We start from the raw sequence: 24,916 nt of genomic DNA, 5'->3' as shown, positions 1-24,916 counted from the left end.
TAAAGGCGACGGACGACTGACAGAGAGACTGAGCGGAACCAGAAGATGTCAGTCCTCCTTAAAACCCTGCTTTGCCAAGGAAACGCTCTTAGTGGTCCATGCAGCGGTGGCCTTTTAAAGGTAGACCAGAAGAGTTGCAGCGGGTGCACGGGTGGAGTTCAGCAGGCTCCAGGCAGCTAAGAGTTAATTCCCACACAGTCTGCTTCAGCATGGTCTTCAGGCTGCTCCACGGCACAGACTGCATGTATGATAACAAAGGCAATTAATCAATGAATAAATAAACATAAGGATGGCCATTTTGTGCCCTTATATTATCCTTCAATCGCGGTTTTTGACAAGCGAAAACGCAGTTACATGAAGCAAAACACAAATGCGTATTGATGTTTACTTTTCCTTTATTTTGTTTCCTCAAAAATGAACATATACAACCTGTAGGTATTTAAACAAGATTTTCGAGGCAACAATTCAGGAGGTAGCGTGGCAGCTGAAGTCGTTCTCACAGTCCTTCATCAAGAAGCCATGAATACTTCGGGTTTGTTGCTTTCAAGATGCATGATTAAAATGTTTGGCAGTGACTCATCAGATGTACAGAATTAGTTAAGCATCGATATTGAAAGAAACTTGGCATAAGAAGGGAAGATGGATGAAACAGATTTTGTTTTTGGAACAAACAAATTTTCCCCAAAAATCCAAAATGGTATGGAATCAGTTCCAATTTTAGATCTTCCTTGATTGTGTCTACAGTGACTAAATGATTAAAAAACTTGGGACGTGTGTCAGAGGGCTCATGAGAAGCAGGAAGCACGACTTGATCTAAAATATTGACTTAAACCTTCCCAGGATCCTCCTTTAGTGTGACAGTTCTGTTGAAGACGAGCTGTAAATGAAAAAAATAAGTTTTGAGTAAATCAAACTATTCAACAGTCAAGTGCATGTGTCTGCTCCTTTGAGCCTTTACCTTCTCTGCTGTGCTGTCAGGGTCCAAGGAGAAGTAGCCAACTCTTTCAAACTGAAATTTGTCAAAAGCCTTCGCTCCTCTGACTGACGTGTCCACAAAGGCACTCTCGATGACTTGCAGAGAATTCTTGACAAGAAATTATTACATATTTAATCTGTTACTGCAAATGTCTCTGGACATCAAATAAAGTTGGTGCAACTCACAGGATTGATGTCACTAAGGAAGCCGTTAGGCACCTCGGATGGATCCTCAGGGTTCTTGTGCAAAAACCTACACAGATATTTTTAAGGTGAACACAGTGTCTCACACCACTTTGCTACTGAGTGACTTACAGTCTCTCATAAAGACGGACTTCACATGTCAGAGGCTGGCTGACCCAGTGGATGAAGGCCTTTGGTCTTTCAGCAGAGTCCGAGCTAGAGCATGTGACCTCCAGTTCCACCACCTTACCCTGAGCATCCTGGGAAAGTGGGGAAGTTAAATCTAGATTCTTTCTATGATGCAGCAGCAATAGAGAAACTTTAGGAAGACTCACTTTGACGACCTTCTGCACAGAGATAACATATCCAGCATGTCTCAGGCCCACTGGCTGGTCTGGGGTCAGGCGTTTATAACCCTTCTCCATAACCTAGAAACAGAACAAACAGATAAGGTGAAAGGAATTAATATCAGGAATAGTATTTCCTTATTAGCCTCTGACCTCTCTGAAGTCACTTTGCTCGATGAAGACAGTGCTTGTGAGCGGGACTGTGTGGCTGCCCTTGGACTCATCAGCTGGAAAGTCTGGAACTCGCACTTCAGACTAAAAGATGAAGGCTAATTTAGTAATTATTTGAAGATTAATTCGGTCAATTTAATAGGTCACATACTTTGTCTGGGAGGTTCTTTATGGTGACCTTGAGCGGCTCCAATACGGCCATGGCACGAGGAGCTTTGTCGTTCAGAACATCCCTCACACATGACTCCAACAGATGTGGCTCGGTGGTTGTCTGAGAAACTGTGACTCCCACCTGACAAGAGAGGAATTTATAAAACAAAATTCTCCGAAAACAATTGGTCAGCTTTGCATACCCGAGCACAGAAGTTGTTGATGGACTCAGGTGGGAAACCTCTTCTTCTGAGTGCAGTCAAAGTGAAAAGGCGAGGATCGTCCCAGTCCCTGCAGTTAAGTCACAATACATCCCAATTAAATAATTTTCTTCCCCTATCATACACTGTCACCCAGACAAGCTCAAACAACAGGAGTGACAGATACCTTGGAGCAGAAATTCAACACAGGTGATCATACCTGACAACTCCAGTCTCCACCAGCTTGATTATTTTTCTCTTGGACACAACGGTGTAGGTGAGGTTTAAGCGGCCATATTCCCACTGAACGGGGCAGTAGACGTCCAGAGCGTTGCACAGCCAATAATAAGAAGAACGTCTGACACAGATGGAAAAACAGCCGTTGGAATAAGTAAAAAAAAAAGTAGGAGCCACTGAAGTGATGTACCTGGCCTGAAACTCTTTGGTGCACAGTGAGTGTGTGATATTTTCGATAGAGTCACACAGACAGTGGGTGTAGTCGTAAGTGGGGTAGATGCACCTAAAATTTAAAAAAGATCAGTTAATCCTTTGAGAGACTCATTATCTCAAACCTGATTCTCCTCACCATTCATCTCCAGTCCGATGATGTGGCGTGTATTTGATTCGATACGCCACAGGGTCCATCTTCCCGTCTTCCATGACCATCTTCATCCTGAGGGTGGCCTCTCCTTCAGCAAACATGCCCTTTTTCATCCTCTGGAACAGCACCAGAGACTCTTCTGTGGGACGATCTCGCCATGGTGATGGAGGGGCGTTGTGACCCTTCAATTCCTCCCCCTTCTGGTGGCACACATATGCATGACCCCTGATGAGGACAAGAAAATGAACTTGGTAAGTAAGAAGATGCTACAAACTCCTTGGAATAAGTGCATATTAATGGGGTCGCAGGGTGCTGGAACATATCCCAATGACTTGGGGCAGGAGCGACAGCCCCTCAAAGGGCACTAAGGGGCACGTTTTCAGCTCACCTGCGGATCAGATCTAGAGCAAGATCGTAGAGTTTCTGGAAGTTGTCAGAGGCATGTGTGACTGCATAAGGCTTGTAACCTGATAAACGAAATATCACCAAAATATTTCAATGTCATGTTATCATTTATGCTGGACAAAGAAGAAGCTGTGCTCACCAAGCCACTCCACCATGTCCTTGATGGCTGTAAAGTATTTCTCTTCTTCCTTCTCCGGATTTGTGTCATCATATCTCAGGAAACAAATGCCATTGTTCGCCTACAAAGTACTTTTTTAATGTTGTACTTATTCAGCTGGGTGAACAGGGACAGGGAGACTCACCTTTGCATAGCCAAAGTTGAAATTAATAGCTTTGGCGTGTCCAATGTGAAGGATGCCATTAGGCTCAGGGGGGAAGCGGGTGCGAATCTATAGCAACGAGAAAGACAAATAAAGCACAGTCCAGGTTGGTAGATTTTGTCACCAATTTGGGTTTACCTGTCCACCTGTGATCGCCAAGTGTTTGGCTAGCAACTCCATGGTGTTCTGAGTCACTACATAACCCTCAGTTTTGTAGTTCTCACCTAAAAAGAAAAGTTGAGTAGGACGCAAAAACTCTGATGCCTGGTTGATGCTTTTCACCTGTTTTGTGGAACTTAATTGCTTCTCCTCGTAACTGCTCCATCAATGACCTGGCCTCTGAAGGCGCGGCATCACCTACAAAGAACATAAACATTCATAATAATAATAATAAAAAAATACTCAATTGTCCTTATTTTATCTCCTCACCATTCACTGCCACATCTTCTTTCTTCACCTTCACCCCATTTTCTGCTGCTTTTGCTTTTTGAGGCTGCAAAATAAAGAATTGAAGTTCAGAAATCAATTATAGACTCAGGTATCTGAGGTAGACTCACTGCAAAAGTCACACTTTTAAACCAAAAGAGGACCCATGGGAGTTTTCAGTGAGACACCAATTGATTTCACAGGGCGCAATGGTGCTTTTCTTGCTCTCAGCTACTTGGCAATAGGCCCCACAGATGATTATAAATGTGTTGTTTAAGTAAATGTGTATCATTAACGGTATTGTTGGCCAAAGATAAAGCAATAAAAAATGTCTGCTGTAATTGGCAACACAATACAAGATACCTTAGATTTTTTTTCCATGTCAGCTTCTGTCTTGGGTCCCAAGAGGGTCAACACCTGCAACAAATAAGGCAGTCAGTGATAAACAGATGAATGCTGGTAATAACACAAGATGCTCTAAGCATAAAGGGCATGTACAAACAAACCTGCATGTCCACCTCATTTTTTATGGCCTTGCCATCTGCCCACTTCAGAGCAGAGCGCGCCTCACCTGTAAAGTCCATCGCATTTTTAAATAATTTCGTCAGTTCAAAGGTATAGACTGAACTAGTAAGTGAAAGTCCTACCCATGAGGAGTCCCATGTTGAAGTGATACCGCTCCTTTACTAGCTGCTCCTTGTGCTTCTTGATCAAAGACTCCACCTGTGAAACATTCCAGTCAGAGTTGTAAACTGACAACAATGGTCTCGGTTGTGGTAGTGCTTACAGCAGATTCAATTTGCTCTGGTGTTATCACCACACCCACACCGCATGCTTCTTCAAACTCCTTCTGGTTTAGCGGGTCCTGAGGATGACTCTTCACGAAGTCCAACGCAGCTGTGGAATAATAACATGAGTGACCGGGAAGGTAGAAAGAGAGCATCAGTAAGAATATGGAATAACGTGCATCTTTGAACACTCTTGTTACTACCACTAACCCAATTAATCAATTCAAAATGAATGCTATCTACAACAGTTATCAGCAGCAAAGTAATGTTTCAAGTCATGCATCAGTTTCATTTTGACAAATAGTTGTGGGTGTGGCAATTAAATCACGTTTACATCATCATCAACATTATATCATGACTTTACCTGCGAGCTGAAGCTCGGTGCAGATCTTGCGCTGAGCTATGTTGTAAGAGAGGAAATCCAGGTGTTTGAGGTCTTTCAATCGAGATGCCATACTGTATAATAATGTGCCCATGGCTTTGTCCACTACAGGAGACCCAGTGGCAACTGTCGCCTGTAGCAAAGTAAGAATGCACTGTATGTCAGGATAAGTTACATTCGCTTGCAAGACTAAATCGCATTTCTAATAGTATTAAGGGTGAATTTACTATTATTATCACTCTGTGGTTAGTTAAGTCACTAAGACGATCAATCCCAAAACAATGAATTAGTAAAGTAACTAGCAGGATGTATGATGTTTGGATATAGCAACAGACAACTTTTACAACTTAGTTCCGACACTCAGGGTTGAGAATGACATCCGCAGCTGTCCAACATGACTTCTCAAAACAAGTGTCAAACCTTGGATATTGCGGTCTTCAGAGCAGAGCTAAGCGCTTCATTTTTCAGCGTTTCTTTCGCTTTTTGCTCGCTGAGCCCAATGGAAGTGAAAAGCGCCAGGGTTTCCTCCATATTTTCCTCCGTAATCACCAACCAGCAGCCACGCCACCTCCACTCACGGTCTTTCTTTCAGAAGAGGCAGACTTCCTGAAAAAGCGATCGCTGAGGAAATACTCCGAAATATAGGCCAATCAGACACACCGAGCAAGGTGTCATCGCAACCAATCAAAAGTAGCAACTGATTAAGCACCGCCCTTCCATGGCTTTGTGAACCAATCACTGCGTTTGTGTTGATCTATCAGGAAGGAGCCGGCAAAATTGCAGTAATGTTACGTCAGAAAGCTTTTAACTTTAATTTGAAATATAATCAAACTTAAACTTGTGATTTACATGTGCGACCTAGATACAATTATTTTTTACGAAATACAACAATTGATTTGATTTATTAATGTTTTAAGCGAAAGCGGATGTGGAACGTCGGGTTAGTTTTTGTCGTCCAACGAAACTATTTTTAGTCACACGAATGTAAACAGTCGGGTTTTTAATAACAGTCTTTTACATGAGGTGGAGAATTGTCTGGTGAATATCAGTTATCGCTGTTATGGCGACACACGCGGTTCTGTCGTCAGGAGCGAAGATATGGAGATCTATAGCTTGTCCAAACTCAGAACTGCGCCTCGATCTCACTCTAGCTTGTGGACAGTCGTTCCGGTATGTTTTAGCATTATTCAATATTCTGACTTGTGCTCACCTCATGAACAAATGACTCCCTATTCTGTCATAACTATGTTATAACTACAATCGCACGACTAAATAATCACTCCCTCTTACTACAAAACTGTAAGATAGTTAGTAATTTGTGGTTGTGTTTTATGGTTGTTTTAATCAAGTGTACTTCCTTTCATTTATGCTTATCATTTCCAAATACTATTCCAATACTCAGCTGGAGAGAGACCTCAGAAGGACACTGGACTGGTGTGATGAAAGGACGGGTTTGGACTTTAACTCAGACGGAAGACTCTTTGTGGTACCACGTTTATGAAGATGGTCAGAAGACAACAGGTCATGCTGCTTTATGCCCAGAGAAAAATAGTAAAAGGCCAAAGTTAAAAGGTCATTTAAAGACAGAAGAGGATCCAGTTGCTGTCACAACACAAGGAGCCAAGGAAGAGGAGGAAATGCTGAGGGATTATTTCCAGTTAAATGTGAAGCTGGGAGATCTGTACCGAGAATGGGGTAAAGCGGACCCCCACTTCAATAATATTGCAGATGTTTTTACTGGTGAGTCCATATTAAATAGCAGCACTGGTGAGTGTATGACTGACGTCACTTATTTCTTGCCTTCTGTCAATAGGGGTTCGAATGTTGCGCCAGGATCCAACTGAATGCTTGTTTTCCTTCATCTGCACATCCAACAACCACATCTCTCGCATTCAGGGAATGGTGGAGCGACTGTGTGAGGCTCTCGGCAACCCACTCTGTACATTGGATCAACGCTCCTATCATGACTTTCCTTCATTGCATTCGCTTAAAGGTACGATAACTCACAGGGATGATATGATATGATGTGGCTTGAGTCCATTTGAGGTTCAGCTGGGCTTTCCTAGCTTCAGTCTGGTTATATTTATGCTTGGATGCTACGTATTCTTAGTTCGCTTCAACATTTTCCATAATTTGTTTTGTATTTGCAGATTTTGGTGTCGAAGCTCGCCTACGAGAACTTGGTTTTGGATACAGAGCCCGGTTCCTACAACAAAGTGCAAAGCAAATTTTGGAAAACCATGGGCCTGACTGGCTTGATGGTCTGAGAAGCGTTCCATATGAAGAGGCACGAGATGCTCTGCGGTCTCTCCCTGGTGTTGGAACCAAGGTACGGAACAGAGAAGGGGAGCAACAAGCTTTATGGAATTGTTTTCATTCTTCTTATTCTTTCTGTTATCCCACAGGTGGCTGATTGTGTTTGTCTGATGTCACTGGATAAAGCAAGTGCAGTTCCCATTGATACACATGTGTGGCAGATTGCAAAGCGGGACTACAAATATTCCTCTGGCAAAGAACCAAAAAGCATCACTGATAAACTTCATAGAGATCTTGGTTTGTGTTCTTATTATGCACCAGTCAAATCAGTTCACACAAATATAGAAGAATAATGAAGTCTAACTTTTCAATATCTTTGTTCAGGAGACTTTTTCAGAAAGCTCTGGGGTCCTTATGCTGGTTGGACTCAGTCAGTAAGTACAAGATAATTCAGTTACTCAAAGCAAGACACCAAACTGACATTTCCTTTCTAATTTAGGTCTTGTTTTGCGCTGACTTGAAGAAATTCCAAAATTTGAAACAAAAGCCACACCTGAAGAGGCCAAAAAATGAGAAGGATGAAGAAGAGGAGCAGTTAGTGTCGTGTGAGAACATGAAACCCACAATAAAAAGCAAAAAGACAAATGCGTCTGCCCGGAAGAAGAACATCAAGTCAGCAGGTGTAGAAAACAGTTAACAGTGGTATCGGAAGTAAGCCAGTAAACTTGTAGCTAAGACTACCAGGTCTCAGTTAATTCATGATTTAAAATGTAAAAAAGGATTTTACCATATTTTATGTGTTTATGTGTCTTCACTTGAAATCTGTGCTGCAGCTTTTTTCATGAATCAAACACTGTTGTCATAAATAATACGAGGTGTTTTTTTTTTACTTTAGTTTTAGACATGCAGGCCACCTTTACAGCCACTAGATGGCAGTAGTGATCAAATCACACTAGCAAGTCCTGGCTTTCAAATTAAGAGCTAACCTAATATATTCCAGAGCGGATGCAGTTTGTCAGCCCCTCCAGTTATTATGACTGTAGGAGCCGACAGGGTCTGACGTCTTGCCTGCATGTCTTTTCAAAGGTCACCGGGCTCTATGGTGACGCTGCTCAGCATGCTCCCAGAATTCATGTCTGATCATATGGTCGGTGGGTGGACGGCTGTCTGCGTGTTTATCTATAGCATGAGTTGACTGTGTCAGCTGCTCTTTTCATAGTAGGGTTGCAGTTATCGCCTGGGCATCTTGGGGTTATTGTGACTCACCGTGGTGGCTACTTAAACATCTCTTTTGGGTGATGTGTCCTGGAGTTGCCCCGTTGTCACACTGGAGGGAAATAAAACCAAATTCTTTCAAATCCATTAATGACAGTAGGAGGGTCTGCCTGTTCCAATTGAATGCATTTAGTGACATCTGTGCTGGAGCGAGCTGACACGACATGCATGAAGCTGCATCTTGGTGCATGCCTGCTGGAGTATGACTTTGTGCAGCCATGCATGCCGATGAGAGTGTGAGTCAGCTTTCATCTTTGCTCCAGTTAATCTGGACAGAAACAGGGTCCTGCTTGGAGCAGAGTTAAAGTGAAGATGGGAAGTAAAAATAGAGCCAAGAGAACTGGAAGCTAAAAATGGGATGGAAAGGTGATGGAGAGGGTCAAAGTGAATTTATAAGGGACCTCATGCATTAATTTCACACTATGTAAACGAGAGGAGTGGGGTGCTATGTAAGACGTGGGACTCGGCTTGTGTTATAACGCTCCAAAATTTGTCTTTTCCGTTTGATGAGAAAGTTCCTGTGTGTAAGTGAAAATATTTCTGATAATGTTGATGTTGTGCAGCGCTATTATTAGCAATACAAACTGTTCTGGGGTAAATTATGAGGTTAATAACTGGAGGGCCGATTAAATATGATGGGATACGTTTTCTAAAATAGCAAATCAAATGTTTAGAAATGAGCACATCATTTTCAAGTGACTCGCTGGCAAACTTAGTTAAAAGTCCCTGACTTAAAAGAAGAAAGTGTTTTCCACTGTGGAATACATGTGTTTATACTGGAGATGAACGTGTGGATTAGATTTCGTCCGATAGCATGACCAAAAATGGGTAAATATAGGTCTAATGTTGATTCACCTTGGATGTGGTGAAACCTGATGCTGCTCTCGGGTGGGAAATCTGGGAAAGCAGTCTCCACATGGCAGTGTGTTTTTGGGGGCCCACGGTTGGGGGGAATACTCTTTGGTGTCTAGACAACTATGGGTTGAGGTTGAAGCCACACAGCGAGACTCAGGAAGAGAACATTCATACAATCAGATAGAATTAGATTGTGGACTTGATCAAGTCTTTTTCTTTCAAGTGAGGCAGTGAAACAATTCCTTGGATGGAGTTTCAGAGCCCAGATTGGGATCAATTGAAAGTGGAATGTATACACCACATTCCTGGACAAAGATGGTATAGAAACATTATCCACAGTACAGATGGGCGTGCCGTGAGTAGTTTTGGTCTGTGTCACTGCAGCGAGCGCCATCCTTTTATGTCTTCTGTGGTCTTTCCCTCTCACTTTATTTACAGCACACTGAGGGATTGCTCATAAATTCAGTGGTGACGGTGAAATATGTTCAATATGTACGCTGGAAAGACTCAAGACTCGATTACAGAGGTCACCCCCAAATGAGCATACAACTACTAAAAATACTTCACAAGTTGATGGAAAATAAGAGGTATTTTATTCACCAATTGATTTGAGATTTATATATTGGTTGGTATTATATAAATTACTACCCTGTTATTTAAGTTTGTTAGTTATCAGTGTCGCAGCAATTTTTTTTTTTATTCTTGGTAGCAAGCAAGTTTAGCATCATAGTCATGTCATGGTACAATGGTATATATATATATATGGATGGGATTCGATAAAAAAAAATGAGAATTTGTGATTAATTAATCTCAATTAATCATTCTCAATTTGAATGAATTTGAATTACTGAATCAAATGATGGAGCCATACATACATTTAAACAACAAATGATATATATATATATATATATATATATATATATATATATAGTCAATCAATAAAAAATTATAGGTAAAAAACAACAGTTATTTACTTTATTCTTGAACTAAAGAGCACTGTCATTGTGCAGATTATTCTCTCTGGTTTTGGTCCAAGCTCTATAGCTCATATCATTTCTCAGGTAATGAGGGGAGCTGAAAGTTGTGTTGAATGTCTTTCCGTCTATCAACTTAACCAACCATGACAATATGTCGCTGAAGTACTTGTGTGTAGCTCAGTCTCCATCAGCTTGAGAAGATTACATTAATCTTGTTATCAACAAACAGCTCTCACGTACGACTGCTTCACTCGACACACATCCACATGTGAAATTAGCCACTGTCAGAAGTAGAAATGAAACAAACCTGTCATATTTTATACAGCTTTGTCCTGCTTTTGTGTATTAAATTGTATGCAGGTTTAATGCGTAGGTTTTATACGTATTAAACCTGTCATCATCTCTATAATGTGATTATGCCGCTAAAGATGTCGTCCCTCCCACTAATTGTCTCTTTTGCTCAGTCAGTTCAAATGTAATGGCATTACTGCGATCCTCCGAGCAGGGCGGGATATTTTTGGATTACAGTGCACAGCACATTTCAGTGAAAACAGAAAAGGTTGAAGTCAAATTAAGGATGCAAGTGGGAGACACAAGGGCATGTGGTTTGGATTCACAGTGGTTTGTAGGGCAAGAGAGCAGGTGCATCTTGAATTTCATCCATGACTCAGTGTCCTCTGGTGCTGCACGCCCCATTTTTTTTTCATGCTTCATGCCCTAGTAAATAAGAGAGACACCATCATCGAGACCAATGCTGAGATCGAGTCAACATTCATTAAAACACAACAAACTCACACGTGACTTTTATTTTACATGACTAAAAAATAAAATAAAATAAATAAATTGTATTATTGCAAAAATCACCAAATTAAAAATAATGTAAGCTATAGTTCCATAATGTATCTACAATTAATAATGATAAATTAATTATCTACATTAAAGCATTACTACAACTTGACTATTGACGATTCAGTGTATTGATGTGTAATACTGAATGTTGAATGATTGTTTTAATCGCCATTTAAAGAGCAATGTATAGGCATAAGAGGATGAATATAATTGTCTTGAGAAGTAGGGGTTTCCAGTTTGAAAACATTTTCAGAACAAAGAAGAGCTGTACAGACGCAATATGGGTTATTTACAGCAATATTTTATTTATTAGTCGACATGAGCACTGACACTGCAGAGCGTGCGATGACGTCACGGGCACTGAAGTCGTCACACTTGCACCACTTCGAGCTGCCTGCTCGGGCAAGTGGACCTTGTTTGTTGCGTAACAGACGGGATCGGAGGTTCTGCGGGGTCGCTTCTGACGGAGAGAGGGGGTGAGATGGAGGAGTGTTGAGGGGCGGACGTCTCCTCAGAACGTCTCCTCGTGTCCACTCTATCGGAGCTGTATCCTGCGGCTGCGACTCTTTGCTTGTGGCTGTCTTTCTCAACACGGGAGTGGAGGACAGAAACACATCCAGTGTACGAGCGGAACCTCGCGGAATTGAAGGTACTTCAGATGAATAGAGAAAAGGTGCCATGTGTCGAGTAGCTGCTGGCAAGTTGGCGCAGTGATCTTGGTGCATCTACCTGCGCCACATTGCTAATTAGCAGCTAATAACGCTGCATTTAAAATAGACACGACGTCTTGTCGTATTCATATATGTCAAATAGATTTATAATATACATATAAATCACAGTTATTAGTTCATGAAATCGTTTGCAGTAACGAGTTTTGCTACAGTTAGTGATATTGCGGAAGGATACCTTATTAACACCTGTCTAGCGTGAGTCGTCTCTTGAACAGCAATGCGATGCTTGGAAGCTCATTGCTCATTTTATTGTAATACAAATCTTGGTATATATAATAAATAAAGATTTTTGGCATAGAAAAGGAAACGAGCAACAAGTTGGTGTTTTATTTCGCAGTCAATACAACTAAAAACTGCGAATTCACGTAGAAGAAATAGGTCAATTTTACCAGTGTTATATTTAAAAGTCATGGGTGAAATTGCAAAAATAGAGGCCTTTTCCAACCAATGGTGGAATATATAACTGTCACACCATGTAACCCTGGAAATAATAGTTTGGGGTCTGGTGTACATGTTTTTAAAAATATTGTCACATGAATTCCTCAGTAGTTTTCAAAACAGAAATAGGTTCAAATGTGAAATCTGATTTTCTAGATAAATTTATGTTTAAATGTAACCACCTGATCATGCGACATTTCTCTTTTTTTGTCATTGTGTCAGCCATCAAAGTAATATATTACCAGGGCAGTACAGTAGAGGGAATATTTGCTAGCCCTGTGCTGCATTGGTTCATACGTTTGTATCTGCCATCATCTACTGCAGGCACATTCTTCCTGAGGTTGCTCCACTTTCCAGTCCACTTTGTGTTTGTAAACCATACAATAAAGGCTAAAAATGAAAGATAAAAATACATTATGTAGTCACAAGCTAATTGCTCGATGGGATGCTCATTTTCATCTTTTCGATTCATCCACTACAATGGATTGATAGTTTTGCTTTTAACAGACCGAACACATGTGTCCTGAGTCGTTGCCCTGTGACTAAGCTTTGTATCGCTGTATGAATATGTGTCGTAACCCCTACAGGTGACAACTTGTTTGGTGTGAATTTTGATGAGAACTCTTGAACAGTGTTTCCTCTTCATGTTTTCAAGTCGGAAGGTTGCTGCACAAGATACTGTATGAAATGGATGATAAGATTAGATTACCTGCAGTAAAGGTGGGCGACTGTAAAATGCTCAAATAGACTTCTTTCAGTATCAAAGTCCAACCAAGTATTCCCTTGCATTCTTCCTCTTTTAAACACAGAAAATGGGTTAGTAGCGTAAAATAAGTTCTAAAATTGCTCAATAAAACCCTATACACAGGCTACAAGAGCTTCAAAATTTCCTTCAGCCTTTTCAAGCAACTTGGAGTCTGAAGAAATAAACACACCTTTATGGACTTACAAAACAAAAAGTTTGGAACTGTAAAATGGCTTTTGTAAGATTTACTGCCTGCTTTGATTCCGGGGTAAGCAAGGTTTTTAGTAGGGTGTAACAGGATAGAAGATAATCCATGCAGACCTGCCTTGCCATTGAAAGGCTTATAAATGGCTTTTTAAATTGCTCTCCTTGTTTTAAATAGCTATCACACACTGAAAGTTTGGACCAAGGGGCTTAGAGCTGGCAGGAGGGGGGGCATTGTTCCAGCAGACATAACACTCTTAAGCCTGAACTTGACATTTGGCTGGAGAAACTTTTTGGGAAATAACAGATATTTTGGAACTCATAAAGCCTCTTGCAGTCGTCATGTGAAGCGATTTTCCACAGTATAATTTTGTGGGACTATATTTAGATACTTGCCCATTTCAGGACATTATTATTATTATTGCAGATTTAAGTCTTTAGTCACCCTCTCATGGAAGAACATTATATGACTTTATATTCTGTAATTATGACTTCAACATGATCATAAATGTCTCTTCTTTTTGATGACAATCATAAGTGTGCATTGCAGTGAGAATCTTGTGCCATATTTAAGAATTTCTGAATTGTTATTTTCAACAAACTTGTTGTGAAAGTTATATTTTCATCATAAATTTTAGCATTCTCATATCCATCTCACTGTCTATCCACTTGAGTTAGATATTCTAGATATACCTATTAAGAGGTTTAAATGCAACTAACACATTTCCACTTGTCAGGAATTAAAATAAATAAAATGTATTTTTACTTTTTCTGTATTATTTAATTACAGTTTGGGTCAGGCACATCAGGAAATCCTGAGATAGCTCACAAGCTATTACATCTGCAAATAGACACAAAAACAATTAGTCTACTTTATGTGCATACAAGTTCTGTAATTGTTCGCTGAACACTGCAGGGTTTTATTGCCCAGGCTGCAAAATGGGAAGTTTCCTGGGTTGAGCTGTGGTGAACCTTCAGTCACAGGCAAACATTTTATGACTTGCGATGTCTGTAATCACAATTCCTGCAAGTGTTTGTGGCTTGACATGGATTTTGCAGCTGTCTCTATCCGTCAGCCTTGATATTTCTCATGAGTTTTTTCTTAGAATGTCTGATTTCATTTTCCACCGTTCAGTGGTCGTGGCCTTGTAAATAAAATTGGAGTGGTTTCACTTGTCTTCATGTGTTGGCATTTGAGACTCAGTGTGAAAGTTTTTTGGTGATCTAGATTGACATGCAGGTTGAATTTTAGTGCCTCGCCATCCATGATGGACCTTTGATCATGGGTGGCATGGCAGCGGTACATAAAATGTTGAGGTTCTCGGCTCATTTTAAATGGACGTACGATTCAAATCAGGATTAAAAAAACATCCATGATTGCTCCGTGAGCCTCTTCCTCCTTCAAAAAGTGTATCCTCCCTGTGTGGTCAGCTCCTCTGCAAGAGTTTAACCCCGTGGGCGGCACAAAGGCATCCAAAAACAGGCCCCAGTTTATATGAGGAGCCAAATGGACAGCTTTAGTCACAGCAAGGGGTCAGAGATAGCAGACCTCACCTCCTGAAGACCTATTAAAGTGTGATATTTTCTTGCATTATTGTGTACAATTTGTCTGCTATACAGTGGACAAATAAGCCTGAAAATATTGTGGATGAATGTTGATGAAATCCATATGGTATTCCAAGGTGTGGAATGTTTAACGGTCAAACCATTGACCTCCCCCACTACTCACATACCAACTTAACCACAGATACTCCCTCTCCCGTTGCCCCTCCTGTATGTGACTCTCGCTGCCTCACGTACACACAAAATCATTCACTGTTTGGCAGTTTTGCAGCACAAACAAGTTATACATCAGAGCGGAGAGCAGCTACCTGCGAAAGGAACCCAGACAACTCCACTGTGTAAACCTTTTTAGATTGATTGTAATGGTTATGGTCTGTCCATAAAACATTTAATTGATAATTGGTTACCAGGTCACCCATGAAATGTAGAGATCATATCGGCATTATTATTAAAAGTGATTGCACAGATGTCTCCTCAGAGAACAGCTTCATTTGTCTTCCAGAATGCTTCTAGCCTTCTCTTTAAAATCCCGGAGTCTCATTTCAAGTTACCTCACTCTCCTCTTTGCGTGCCCATTTATGTTTAATCCGACTTGTGTTGGCCAGTGACACTGTTTGGCCTTGACCTTCAGAGTCATCGAGGGTATCGGGCACTCACTCAAAGATGGTACTTTTAATCTGATGCACAGACAAACCTCGAGAGCATGATACCATCCAAACTCAGACACGCAGAGTTAAGAACTCCTTGGGATTGATTTAATCTTAAACCACTCAAGCTAAAGCTGCACAGTTTGTAACGTAGGTTTTGGCAAGACCAAGTGACCCTTCATAGAACTGGTGAGGAAGCTTGTTAACAGTCACACGGAAAGTTCTGCTAAGCTGTTTGATAGAAGAAGAAGGATAGGAGAGACTGGGCTAGGAGTGAGGTCAGAAAAAGCGCCAATGGTGCCTGGGATGGATGGACGGCCAGGAACAAGGACATAGAAACAGAATGTAAGCAAGTCAGGGTCCAGCTGTGGGAGTTGTTTGACAAAACTGCATTGACAGTTAGTGTATAAGCTGCAGCCAAAACATAACTGTGCTGGAAGTGCCTGCAGGTGAACGGGTCTAATTTGGGGGTTATGGAGGAAGAGGGAAATAATTATGGTGGGCATGCACTGGGCATATACAGATAATTTCATTTTAAAGCTCACATTTTACCTGGAGACCACTTTTAGAAAATGAAACTTAACAACCCAGTAGTAAACAACATCATGCATTTAGGAAGGCAAAGCTGTTGAAAGTGACAGTTGCTGGTGTCAGCTTTTTGTTTTGTACATTGGTCGGAAGGTTCATGATATAAATGACTTGTAATAAAGTGTTCATGACCACCGTTGTGACCAGTAATTGTCCGTTAGCCTGGTGCGAAACATGCTATTCATCTTTTACTTCTATACTTTATGAGACTGTTTATTTTGTCCTTAACAAGGTTTGTGAATGTAACTGTGTAGAGAGTGTGAAAAATGTTGCATTAAAATTCACATTAAGGTCATTATGCTGCAGATGGCGATTAAAAATGTGGGCCTGGCTCGATATTAAGTAGGCTAAATCTGTACCGCAGGCGAATATGCTGGGCTTTTTCAGATTAGATTAGCATTAAATTTTTTATTATGACTCATTGTTTGACCTCTTCTCTATGATACAGAATACATTTTAATAGTGGTTTTTAAGCTCTTGCATTGGAATAGATGTCTACATCACTATCAATAAATGTAGACCAATCAGAGATCTCTTTTTCTAGGCTTAAGCAGAGAAACAACTTATTTGAAGCAAAATATGCCGTGTCTTGACCTTGCACATTTAGAATCTGCAGTGTGCATGCATTCCAAAACACAGCTTCAAAAACAAGCATCCCCAGAGACTTGCGCTGGTCTACAGTATAGATGTGAATGTGAGTTGTCTCTGTCAGGGACTTTCCCCTCACAGAGCACCCTCCCACTTGCCATGCAACTTAAATGAAATTAGGATGTTGTTAACCCTTGTTAAAACGTTGTTCTCCAGAATGATTCACATCCCACATGACGCACCGGACGGCACCCCAAACAAAACCATGTCTGTACTCTCCTTCTGATGAACGGAGCAGTTAGAGTCCAGCACACAAGGAAGCATGAGATTCTCCCAAAACCAACAGAGCCCCCTACATTTCCTGCCTGTCACACTAACTGTTATATTCAAACACTTGTGCAGACATGACATCATTATTGCCAGATGAGCCGATTAGGAGCAGCTGTTACACTACTGACTCATGTGATTGTATAACCTGCATGGAAATAAGTCCCAAGGGGTTTATAGTAATCTTTTCTTGCTGCTCCACGATTCACTTTTTATCTATGGGCATTTCCTGCCGGCACAAAAGATTTATTGTGCAAGAGGGACTGACGACACTCACAAAACATGCCACTGCATGAGATACAGAGTGATGTGCCTCATGGCCCTGAGGGGCTCACATGATAAAAATACTCTTCACCCATCTGCCTGTTGTGCATGGATTGTCACAGAGGGATGGCCTGGTTTTAAGATTCCCATATTGTGGACTTCATAACAAAGAGCTAGAGAGCTCCTTGGTGCCTTGCCTTGAAAACATTCACATGTACATCGACATGTTGACGCATCTATACGCAGCTATTGTGCAGCTTAGATGAGTCATCGACAGGGGAGTGAACTCTCCCACCGGCACTGACGTCTATTCTTAGTGATGTTTCAGGCTGAAGTTTCAGTTGGATCCCGATCCACCTCCAGGCTTCTCCCATTCTGAGTCACAGGTAGAGGACGGTGGTCCAGGGAGGTTTATGTAAAGAAGACTGTATGGCACTATAAGAATAGAAGGAGTTGCATTAGTGTTTCACATTTACTTACCCTGTAATTTATTAAACTAAGAAGGCTATTTTCTACTTTGCTCTGGCTAGTCCATGTTGACCGGTTAATGCTCATCTAGGTAGTGCAATAACAAAAGTCACTACTGGTGTTGCATGACAGCCCCCAGGGCAACCATCTAAATGCACAGGAAATGGAGCAATATCCCGCGAGTATAAAAAATAAAGAAATTTGTTTTCGCTCAAAACTCTTTGCAGCTTGAGGATTGAGAGCAACAAAATGTGTCCATCTGCCGTTGGAGCAAAAAAATCTGTGACTCCTTTTGGTTACTGTCTCATCTGTTAAAGCTGAGCCAATGTGCCATGTTGTTTGAAACCCTAACCCTTCCACCTCCCAGTGTGCGACCTGCTGCTCCAAGCCCTCAGAAGTTTCACTGACCTGCTTTTGAAAGCCCTGTAACAAGTATCATCTTTTACTATGACTTTTTGTTGCTGTTAAAGTCAGTGTTGACAATGTCAAACTCAAGGCCTGAGGGACAAATCTGGCCGCTCAAAGAATTTATCGAGGCTCACCATGACTTTTTTTTATTATTATTGTTATCTCATTATTGGCTAAAATTGATGCTAATTTGAAGTTAAAATGAATCAAAAAAAAAATCAGTGATGTCTGTTTTTCGTCTCAACAGGAGCAGAGTGAGATGATGATGTAACACCTGGAGGCAAGATGATGGATCGCAGCTTCCTGTTTCTGTTAACCTTCGTCATTGCCTCGATTTTTCCTTCGGACGCCCAGGTTGTCATAGGCGTCTCATCGTCTTTCACTCCTCCGGGCCATCCTGATGTTTCGTCACCTGAACCAACTAAGCAGGTCACCCGGTTTCGTCCGTCCCTGCTTCCCAGGACTCGCAGTGATGTTCCGATCAGATCTACAAGCAGGGATCAGCTGACTCTGTCAAATTCTGGGCTTCAAGGACAGACAAAGGATGAAGATGAAGCAGAGGCGACGGTGCAGTCGGTCGTCTCTGCGCAGACTCTCATCAGTGAGGATCAGACCGGGTCCATGACTGATACAGCGATTCTGGCAGTCAGTGAGAGTGTTTCAACCAGGGACATGACTACAAAAGGCGCTGCAGCTCGGGTGCCAACTTCACCCTCCACTGTGTCATCAAAACAGGCTGTTGTTGAACCAGTGACAGTCAGCATTGTGCAGAGGGGGGCAGTTAAAGAGACAGAGCGGAGTGATTATCAAGGTTTGGGATCAGGAAGTGCTCCAACTTCAATGTTCATCAAGGAGCACTCCACCTCCTATCCTCACACCACGGAGAGTGCGCTAGCTCAGTATAGACCGCAGACAGAAATCTCGGACAGTTCATCATCTGGAACATCGACAATTGATAGTCAGACTCCCGATTTTTCAGCTTCATTGTCAGAGGCTGCAAAAACCTATTCAACCCCGACATCATTGTCAACTCAGGCTTCAGCTCAGAGTGGTATATTAACAGGTAAGCAAAGACAAGAGCTTTTTTACCCTGTTAAAAGAGCCCATAATACAGTGTACTTTTTTTCTAATTGTAGTTCACCAGCCAACAAATACACCGTCCACTGTAGGCACGACTGTCATTCAGAGCTCAGCTGCTGTGACTTCACTCCATATCACTACCACCACAGTGGGAACCTCTGCAAAACAGAAAGGGACTGGACGCCCAATATCCAGGGGACCGAAGACCAGTGTGGCTAGTTCGACAGCAGGTCCTGGGAGATCAGCAAATCAACTCAACGGCAGCACAACCACGCAGCTTCCACGGAGGGGTGAGAAAATTAGGAGGCAACTTGTTTAACTGGATTTATGATCTGTCTTTAATTAAAAAGGGAATGAATTATTTGTTCAGCTGGGTCACTTTTACTGGAAAACTGTGGAAAAACATTTAAAGAGGGGGAAAGTTGAGGCATATTTCCATGGAAAGTGGGGTTGCAACTGTGTCGGGAAGAAAGTATGAGTAGGAGGTGAAAGAGCAAGTTCAAAGAGAAAGTGTAGCAAACAGACATGAGGAAAGTTCAGATGAAAGAATGGTGCAAGTTAAAATTCAGATTTGTAATGGAAACCAGATGAGAAGCAGATGGAAAAGCGTGACACATGGTAAACCAGGCTGTGACACACCTCCAGGAGCAACAGTCTAATGGCTATTAAACATGCTGTCCCTGTTGCTCCATGAGCTCAGTGAAGTCGGCGCTTCAGTGGTTCAGTGAAAAGTTTAACTACCTGCGCCCACGAGGAAGCCATTTTTCACTGCACAGCCTTCACTGAACCATCCACTGATACGTCTAAATTAAATTCATCTGAACACAGCTTCACTGGTTGTAAGCACTCAAATGGAGGGATGTGTATGCAGCTGTGAAATACGATCGACACACGTGTGGAATGTGTCTGCATCTCCCTGCTTTGGAAAAAAATTGAGGAAGGAAGTCCAGCATAATGTAAATAAAGAACAGTGTCATTTTCCCAACATAAGACTGGCAGAGGTAAAATAGAGAGAGCACAGGCCTGGGATTAGGGCGTGTGGCGTAACCCTAACCCTTGAGGCTGGAGTCAGTGTGTAAGATTTATGGGCGTCCTCCACACGGCAGGGATGGACTTTTAACACTGACGAGTTTCCGATGGTTTCACGCGAATCATATCGCTCTGGCTTCCATCAAACTGTGGGTGTGGATGGGTGAGTGAGGAAAGGCTTCCACTTTACACAGGAAGGAGTTCGACTATGCGTATTAATCTTTGACAAACCTGGAATACACTTCTAGTGAGTGTGTGTCAAGTTTCCGTTGCAGTGAAACGCAGATGTCGTCCAGTGTTTTGAGCTAGGAATGGTTGCAACAAGTGTCCTCTTGTCCATGCCTGTTATATAAGCATTTTTGTGGAAGTACTGTGATACTGTGTAGCATGATGTAACATGATGTTCATATTAATTACATAATATGATGCGATTTCTACCACAGTCCCACATCATTTGTTGTAGTTCCTTCATGAGGTGTCAAAATATATATAATTATTGGTTGATTAAGATAAAATAATTGTATTTAAAAATATTTTTAAAAATGAGTTTGATCTAGAACTGGCATTTGACCAAAAATCATTTAAATTTAGATTAAGATTGACACTCATCCAGATTTCTGAGGCAGTTGGTTCACCGTTTGGTGAGCCGCGCCCTCTAGTGGTGTGACATTTCATTTCATTTGTTTTACTGCAGCTTCGTCCTTGGAAAAGACCAGTGTCGTTCCGGCCACCAGAATGCTGTCCAGCCCAGCCTCTCAGGATAAGATTCAAAGGAATCGGTCGGTTCTCCTCAGTCCCTCAGAACCAGCGCCCTACAGTCCCTTGAGTCCGTCCGTGGGTCCCTCCACACACCCCACCTCCAATGGCACCCTCCTTTACTGGAGTGATCTGAGCAAGACTTTAGCGTTTGCGTGGGAGCTCCATGTCTATGGGTCAGCCAGTCTCTTCCTCCTGCTGTTTGCTGGAGCTGCTCTTGGCCTCATCCTGTCTCCGGCTGCGTGCTGTCCTCATCGAGGAGCTCTTGGTCTCGCCAATGCATTCCTGTTTCTAGCCGGGGGTCTCAGAGGAGCTCTCTTTGTCATCGACCCTTATGGAACTCGCAAAATCCTCCCACACCAGGCAGTAGCTGCAATCTACAACCTACCCCTGCACCTGCTGGTGTGGACACAAGCCGCCCTGGCTATACTGGCCCTGAGGGCTGCCGGAGTGAGTGTTTTGCCCTCAACCCTTGAGCGCCCCCCTCTAATCGCAGTGTTGGCAGTGCTGCAGTGCACCCTGCTGCTGGCGGCAGACCTCTTTTCTCCAGCCTTGTCTCCACTTGTCCCTGTCACACTGCAGGTCCTGTCTCTATGCTGGGGTCTGGGTCTCTGCTTCGGATACCTCTGCTGTGTCTTTCCTCGAACACGCTGCCCACCCATTCCTCGTCCTGATGTGAAAGTTTGGACAGGAAACAGAAGGGTCGGGGTGATTTTGGGAAGAGTGCTAGCAGTGTGCGCAATTTTTGGGGTCTTGTGTTGTGGACTTCATGTCCACGCCACGCTGTGGCTCTATGGACTTCTTGGGGACTGGACACGCTTCAACTGGGGATGGTGGCTGGTTCACTTCTGGGCCCGACTTCTTGAGCTGGCCTGGGGATTCTGTCTTCTTCTGATGGGTTCCTGGGTGCTGTGGAGACCTCAAAGTTGCCGTGCAGGAGAGGAGGGCAGAGCGGGACCTGGCAGAACCGGAGATGTGCCATCACCAGGCCAGTCTGTCGGCTCTGCTCAGCGTCATACCTGCTGGTCCAAGATTGTCCAAAGCTTGAGAGGAAAGCCCTGCAGAAAGTCTGAGAGTAATGGTGTCGGAGGGGGAGCAGGAGGAGCTGGAGGACCTGGGGAGGTCCCTAACAACTGGGCTGGCCAAGAACGAGCTGGAGCTGACATCAGCAAGAGTCTGATCCGGAATGAAAATCACCAGCATCCCACGGCTGTCCCTCGATGTGTGAAAGATAGCAACCGCGGGCGCAACCGGAGGGGGCGCTCAGCAGAACGTGGAGTGTCCGATGGCTCCACGGGCTCCCTGCTTAGACTGCAGGCCCTCAGTCGAGCCCCGCAACATTCGGTGAGCGGCAGTCTGGAACAGGATCGAGACACTACTGTGTCCTTGTATGACTTTGATCTCCGCCCCCCCTCTCCCATTGACCTCACCCGCAGCATTGACGAAGCCCTGCATAGAGAGCACCTACTGGAGGGTGGGAGCCTCTTCCACCCTTTAAACCACCCCTCACAGTCGCCCTCGCCGGGTTCTGGGGTGAGCCACGGACCCTGGCATCGCAGGAACAGTGATCCTCAGCTTTCAGAAAGCAGTGAAGTCCCAACTGAGTCCTCTATGCCTTTAGGGGGCAGTGTTCTCAGCAGCGTTCCCAGCAGACAGGTCACTGCCCCGCCAACACCCTCCCACCAGAGTCACAGGTGGAGCGGACAGGGAATGGGAAGCGTCCCCTCCTCAGTGTCCTGCCCCGTGTCGCTTCGACCCTCCAGAACATCAACAGGCCACCTGGTGGACGACGGCATGGACGACACGCGTCCGTTCATCACGCCAGACTCGGACAGGATTTGCGGTCAACCAGCAAAGCCTGCAGGATCACGTAGCTACCTTGAGGTCAGTCGCCATGATGACTCAAGCAGTGAAATCATCCACTTATGATTCATAATGTCACGAGGACCAACGTCACACCTAAAACGGAAATTGTCCGATCCTTGAGACGATCAAAGAAACCAGGTGATAAACTAATATCGCCTTGTTGCCTTGGACTATTTTCAAGGGATCAACTGAGAACCTTTTACTCTGAGAGTAAAACTGCACATGACAAAGCACACAATTAACGTTGAAGACACTGGGTCAAACATACATTTTAGCTCAGTGATTTCTTTTATGAAGAAAATTCCAGCTTTAATTTGAGTAGAACAATTAGTTTCCCTGGTGTATCTTCTGCTCTTGGTGTTGCACATATGCCCTGAAATCATGCTTCTGCCACCATGTGCCCCCTCAAAAAGCAATTATGAATAAGAAACCCAGCTGTTTCCTGGGTCCCTTGCTTATGCTTATATTGAGAAAACAATCTATTAAGTCAAAGTAAATCTGCAGCGGCAGGAGCTTGAACACACCAACAGGCACCACTCTTCTTTGTACTTCTGCAAAGCATCATTGTGCTTTTGTATAGTTGACCTGATGTTGCTGGACTTGCATTTGTGATGTAAAAATGTGCCATACAGTTTTGTTCCGACTCTCGTAGTGACTGACCAGGAGATTTCTAGCTCTGTATATGCTGCTGCTGTTGCTGTGCAATCGGCCGTGTGTGTTGGTGTCACAAGACAGGAGGCAAACGTAGCTGTGAGCAGCATATGAAATCATTATCCAGAGACGAATGCCTTTCTTCTCATCTGCTTATGATTTAGGATACAGCTTCAAAGTGTTGAGAATATATCACACAGATTCTCCTTAACTAGTACCAAATAAATGCTACACAGCTTTGCAAGGTTACGACAACTGGCTTGGCATGAACTCAATATACAGGACTGACATAGGTATTCAAGCACTTAACGATACGCCTGAACTCTAGCATTTTACCGCTCAAGAGGGCAGCATCTTAAACTCTGTACAACATATGTAAATACTATTGTTTTTAATGTCATTGAGGCCATGTGAGTTTATGATTTGTGATTGTTGCTACTGTGAAAGACAATCCAGAGTGGTATTTTTGCTTGAACATGTTTTGTACTTTTTTTTTTTCCAGTTCCTCATGGGTGGTCAGTGGATTGAACATTTCAATGTCATTCTAACATTTCATTCTGTTTTTCGTCACCAAAACTGGTATTGTGAAGTAGTTCTGGAACTTGACATTTTTATTTCATATTGACACTAATATGTTAAAGCAGCACTACACATTTATGACAGTGAAATTAACTTCTACAAGTAATGTCTTCTTTAATTGAGTGATTCATGAACATCTGATTAAAAAAAATTAGATCATCACGACATTATTTGGTATTTCAAACAGAAGGATCAGCCCGAATTCATTTTAGTGGAAAATTATGATATTAAAAGCAACTATCATCTTTACACTCAGTCTCACTATTATATATAATTATACCCAGGGTAAGCAAAGTGAATCCAAATAAGTTTGTGTTGGATTATTATAAAGTTAAACTGAATTAAAAACTTAATTTTTAATTCTGCTATAAGTTAACAGCTTCTGATTCTTCTTGGGGTTCCATTACATTAGATTTTATCTCTTGTTTTGGTTACTTTTTGCTTTATTTCTTAACAAATTCACCATCTTGTGGAGCGCCGCTTTAACAAATATTCTTTCAGTTTGGTGTTTATTTGTGATAAAAAACCTCTGTGAATTTAAATATTGCCAAAATGTTTTCCCTCCTATCGCCTCAGGGTGGCGTACAGTGTAGTTCAATGCTTGTTTTGTTCAACAGCGTTTGTCTTGTCACATTCCTTCTTTTAAGATTCGACTGTGTCAGTGCTTGCTGTCGTTTCATGGTTGGATCCACCAGCACCTATAGAACTGCTGCCTCTAGAGGGCGCTTCGTGCCATAGGAATTACATCATGTCACAATTGTTTCAAATTCTCTTCGTTTCTTGAGTCATGCATTTCTCATTGGAACTCAATAAAGAATGGAATA

The 24,916-nt window shown here is 42.5% G+C and overlaps 3 protein-coding genes across 4 annotated transcripts; 2 read left to right on the top strand and 1 right to left on the bottom strand.

Moving 5' to 3' along the window:
- Positions 1-388: 388 nt before the first annotated feature.
- qars1 (glutaminyl-tRNA synthetase 1) lies at positions 389-5,550 on the bottom strand. The gene is made up of 23 exons (XM_053849368.1): positions 5,369-5,550; positions 4,931-5,081; positions 4,566-4,675; positions 4,426-4,501; positions 4,285-4,349; positions 4,142-4,195; positions 3,782-3,845; positions 3,635-3,709; positions 3,491-3,576; positions 3,335-3,421; positions 3,172-3,271; positions 3,016-3,094; positions 2,613-2,852; positions 2,454-2,546; positions 2,247-2,384; positions 2,030-2,117; positions 1,828-1,968; positions 1,659-1,760; positions 1,494-1,586; positions 1,291-1,418; positions 1,162-1,228; positions 959-1,084; positions 389-877 (listed from the first exon to the last, which is right to left on the bottom strand). The coding sequence occupies exons 1-23, from the start codon at positions 5,477-5,479 to the stop codon at positions 827-829; spliced, it is 2,325 nt and encodes a 774-aa protein (XP_053705343.1). The 5' UTR covers positions 5,480-5,550; the 3' UTR covers positions 389-826.
- A 172-nt stretch (positions 5,551-5,722) lies between these two features.
- ogg1 (8-oxoguanine DNA glycosylase) lies at positions 5,723-9,913 on the top strand. Its single transcript, XM_053849534.1, has 7 exons — positions 5,723-6,118; positions 6,351-6,688; positions 6,762-6,941; positions 7,099-7,277; positions 7,354-7,501; positions 7,589-7,638; positions 7,704-9,913. Exons 1-7 carry the CDS (start codon positions 6,009-6,011, stop codon positions 7,899-7,901), a joined length of 1,203 nt encoding a protein of 400 aa, XP_053705509.1. The 5' UTR covers positions 5,723-6,008; the 3' UTR covers positions 7,902-9,913.
- A 1,607-nt stretch (positions 9,914-11,520) lies between these two features.
- Positions 11,521-24,315, top strand: LOC128749331 (proline-rich transmembrane protein 3). 2 transcript variants are annotated; one of them, XM_053848829.1, is made up of 4 exons: positions 11,521-11,809; positions 18,379-19,194; positions 19,301-19,501; positions 20,935-24,315. In XM_053848829.1, exons 2-4 carry the CDS (start codon positions 18,417-18,419, stop codon positions 22,923-22,925), a joined length of 2,970 nt encoding a protein of 989 aa, XP_053704804.1. In that variant the 5' UTR covers positions 11,521-11,809; positions 18,379-18,416; the 3' UTR covers positions 22,926-24,315. The 2 variants fall into 2 exon arrangements, with proteins under 2 accessions (XP_053704804.1, XP_053704803.1); XM_053848828.1 differs by having other exon boundaries at positions 11,522-11,809; positions 19,268-19,501.
- The last annotated feature ends 601 nt before the right edge of the window (positions 24,316-24,916 follow it).

The sequence above is a fragment of the Synchiropus splendidus genome, chromosome 18 (assembly GCF_027744825.2).
Source record: "Synchiropus splendidus isolate RoL2022-P1 chromosome 18, RoL_Sspl_1.0, whole genome shotgun sequence".
In the NCBI taxonomy this organism is placed as follows: domain Eukaryota; kingdom Metazoa; phylum Chordata; class Actinopteri; order Syngnathiformes; family Callionymidae; genus Synchiropus; species Synchiropus splendidus.
Note: the sequence above shows the minus strand (reverse complement) of the source record. Positions and strands in the feature narration are given on the sequence as shown.

Coding starts and splice junctions, on each gene's coding strand:
- LOC128749331 (XM_053848828.1), top strand. CDS start 18,417: ATGATGGATCGCAGCTTCCTGTTTCTGTTAACCTTCGTCATTGCCTCG. Junction 19,195..19,267: donor TCAGAGTGGTATATTAACAG/GTAAGCAAAGAC, acceptor TTCTAATTGTAG/TTCACCAGCCAACAAATACA. Junction 19,502..20,934: donor CACGCAGCTTCCACGGAGGG/GTGAGAAAATTA, acceptor GTTTTACTGCAG/CTTCGTCCTTGGAAAAGACC.
- qars1 (XM_053849368.1), bottom strand. CDS start 5,479: ATGGAGGAAACCCTGGCGCTTTTCACTTCCATTGGGCTCAGCGAGCAA. Junction 2,118..2,246: donor GTGGAGACTGGAGTTGTCAG/GTATGATCACCT, acceptor ACTTAACTGCAG/GGACTGGGACGATCCTCGCC. Junction 1,969..2,029: donor TCAACAACTTCTGTGCTCGG/GTATGCAAAGCT, acceptor CTCTCTTGTCAG/GTGGGAGTCACAGTTTCTCA.
- ogg1 (XM_053849534.1), top strand. CDS start 6,009: ATGGCGACACACGCGGTTCTGTCGTCAGGAGCGAAGATATGGAGATCT. Junction 6,689..6,761: donor TATTGCAGATGTTTTTACTG/GTGAGTCCATAT, acceptor TTCTGTCAATAG/GGGTTCGAATGTTGCGCCAG. Junction 7,278..7,353: donor TCCCTGGTGTTGGAACCAAG/GTACGGAACAGA, acceptor GTTATCCCACAG/GTGGCTGATTGTGTTTGTCT.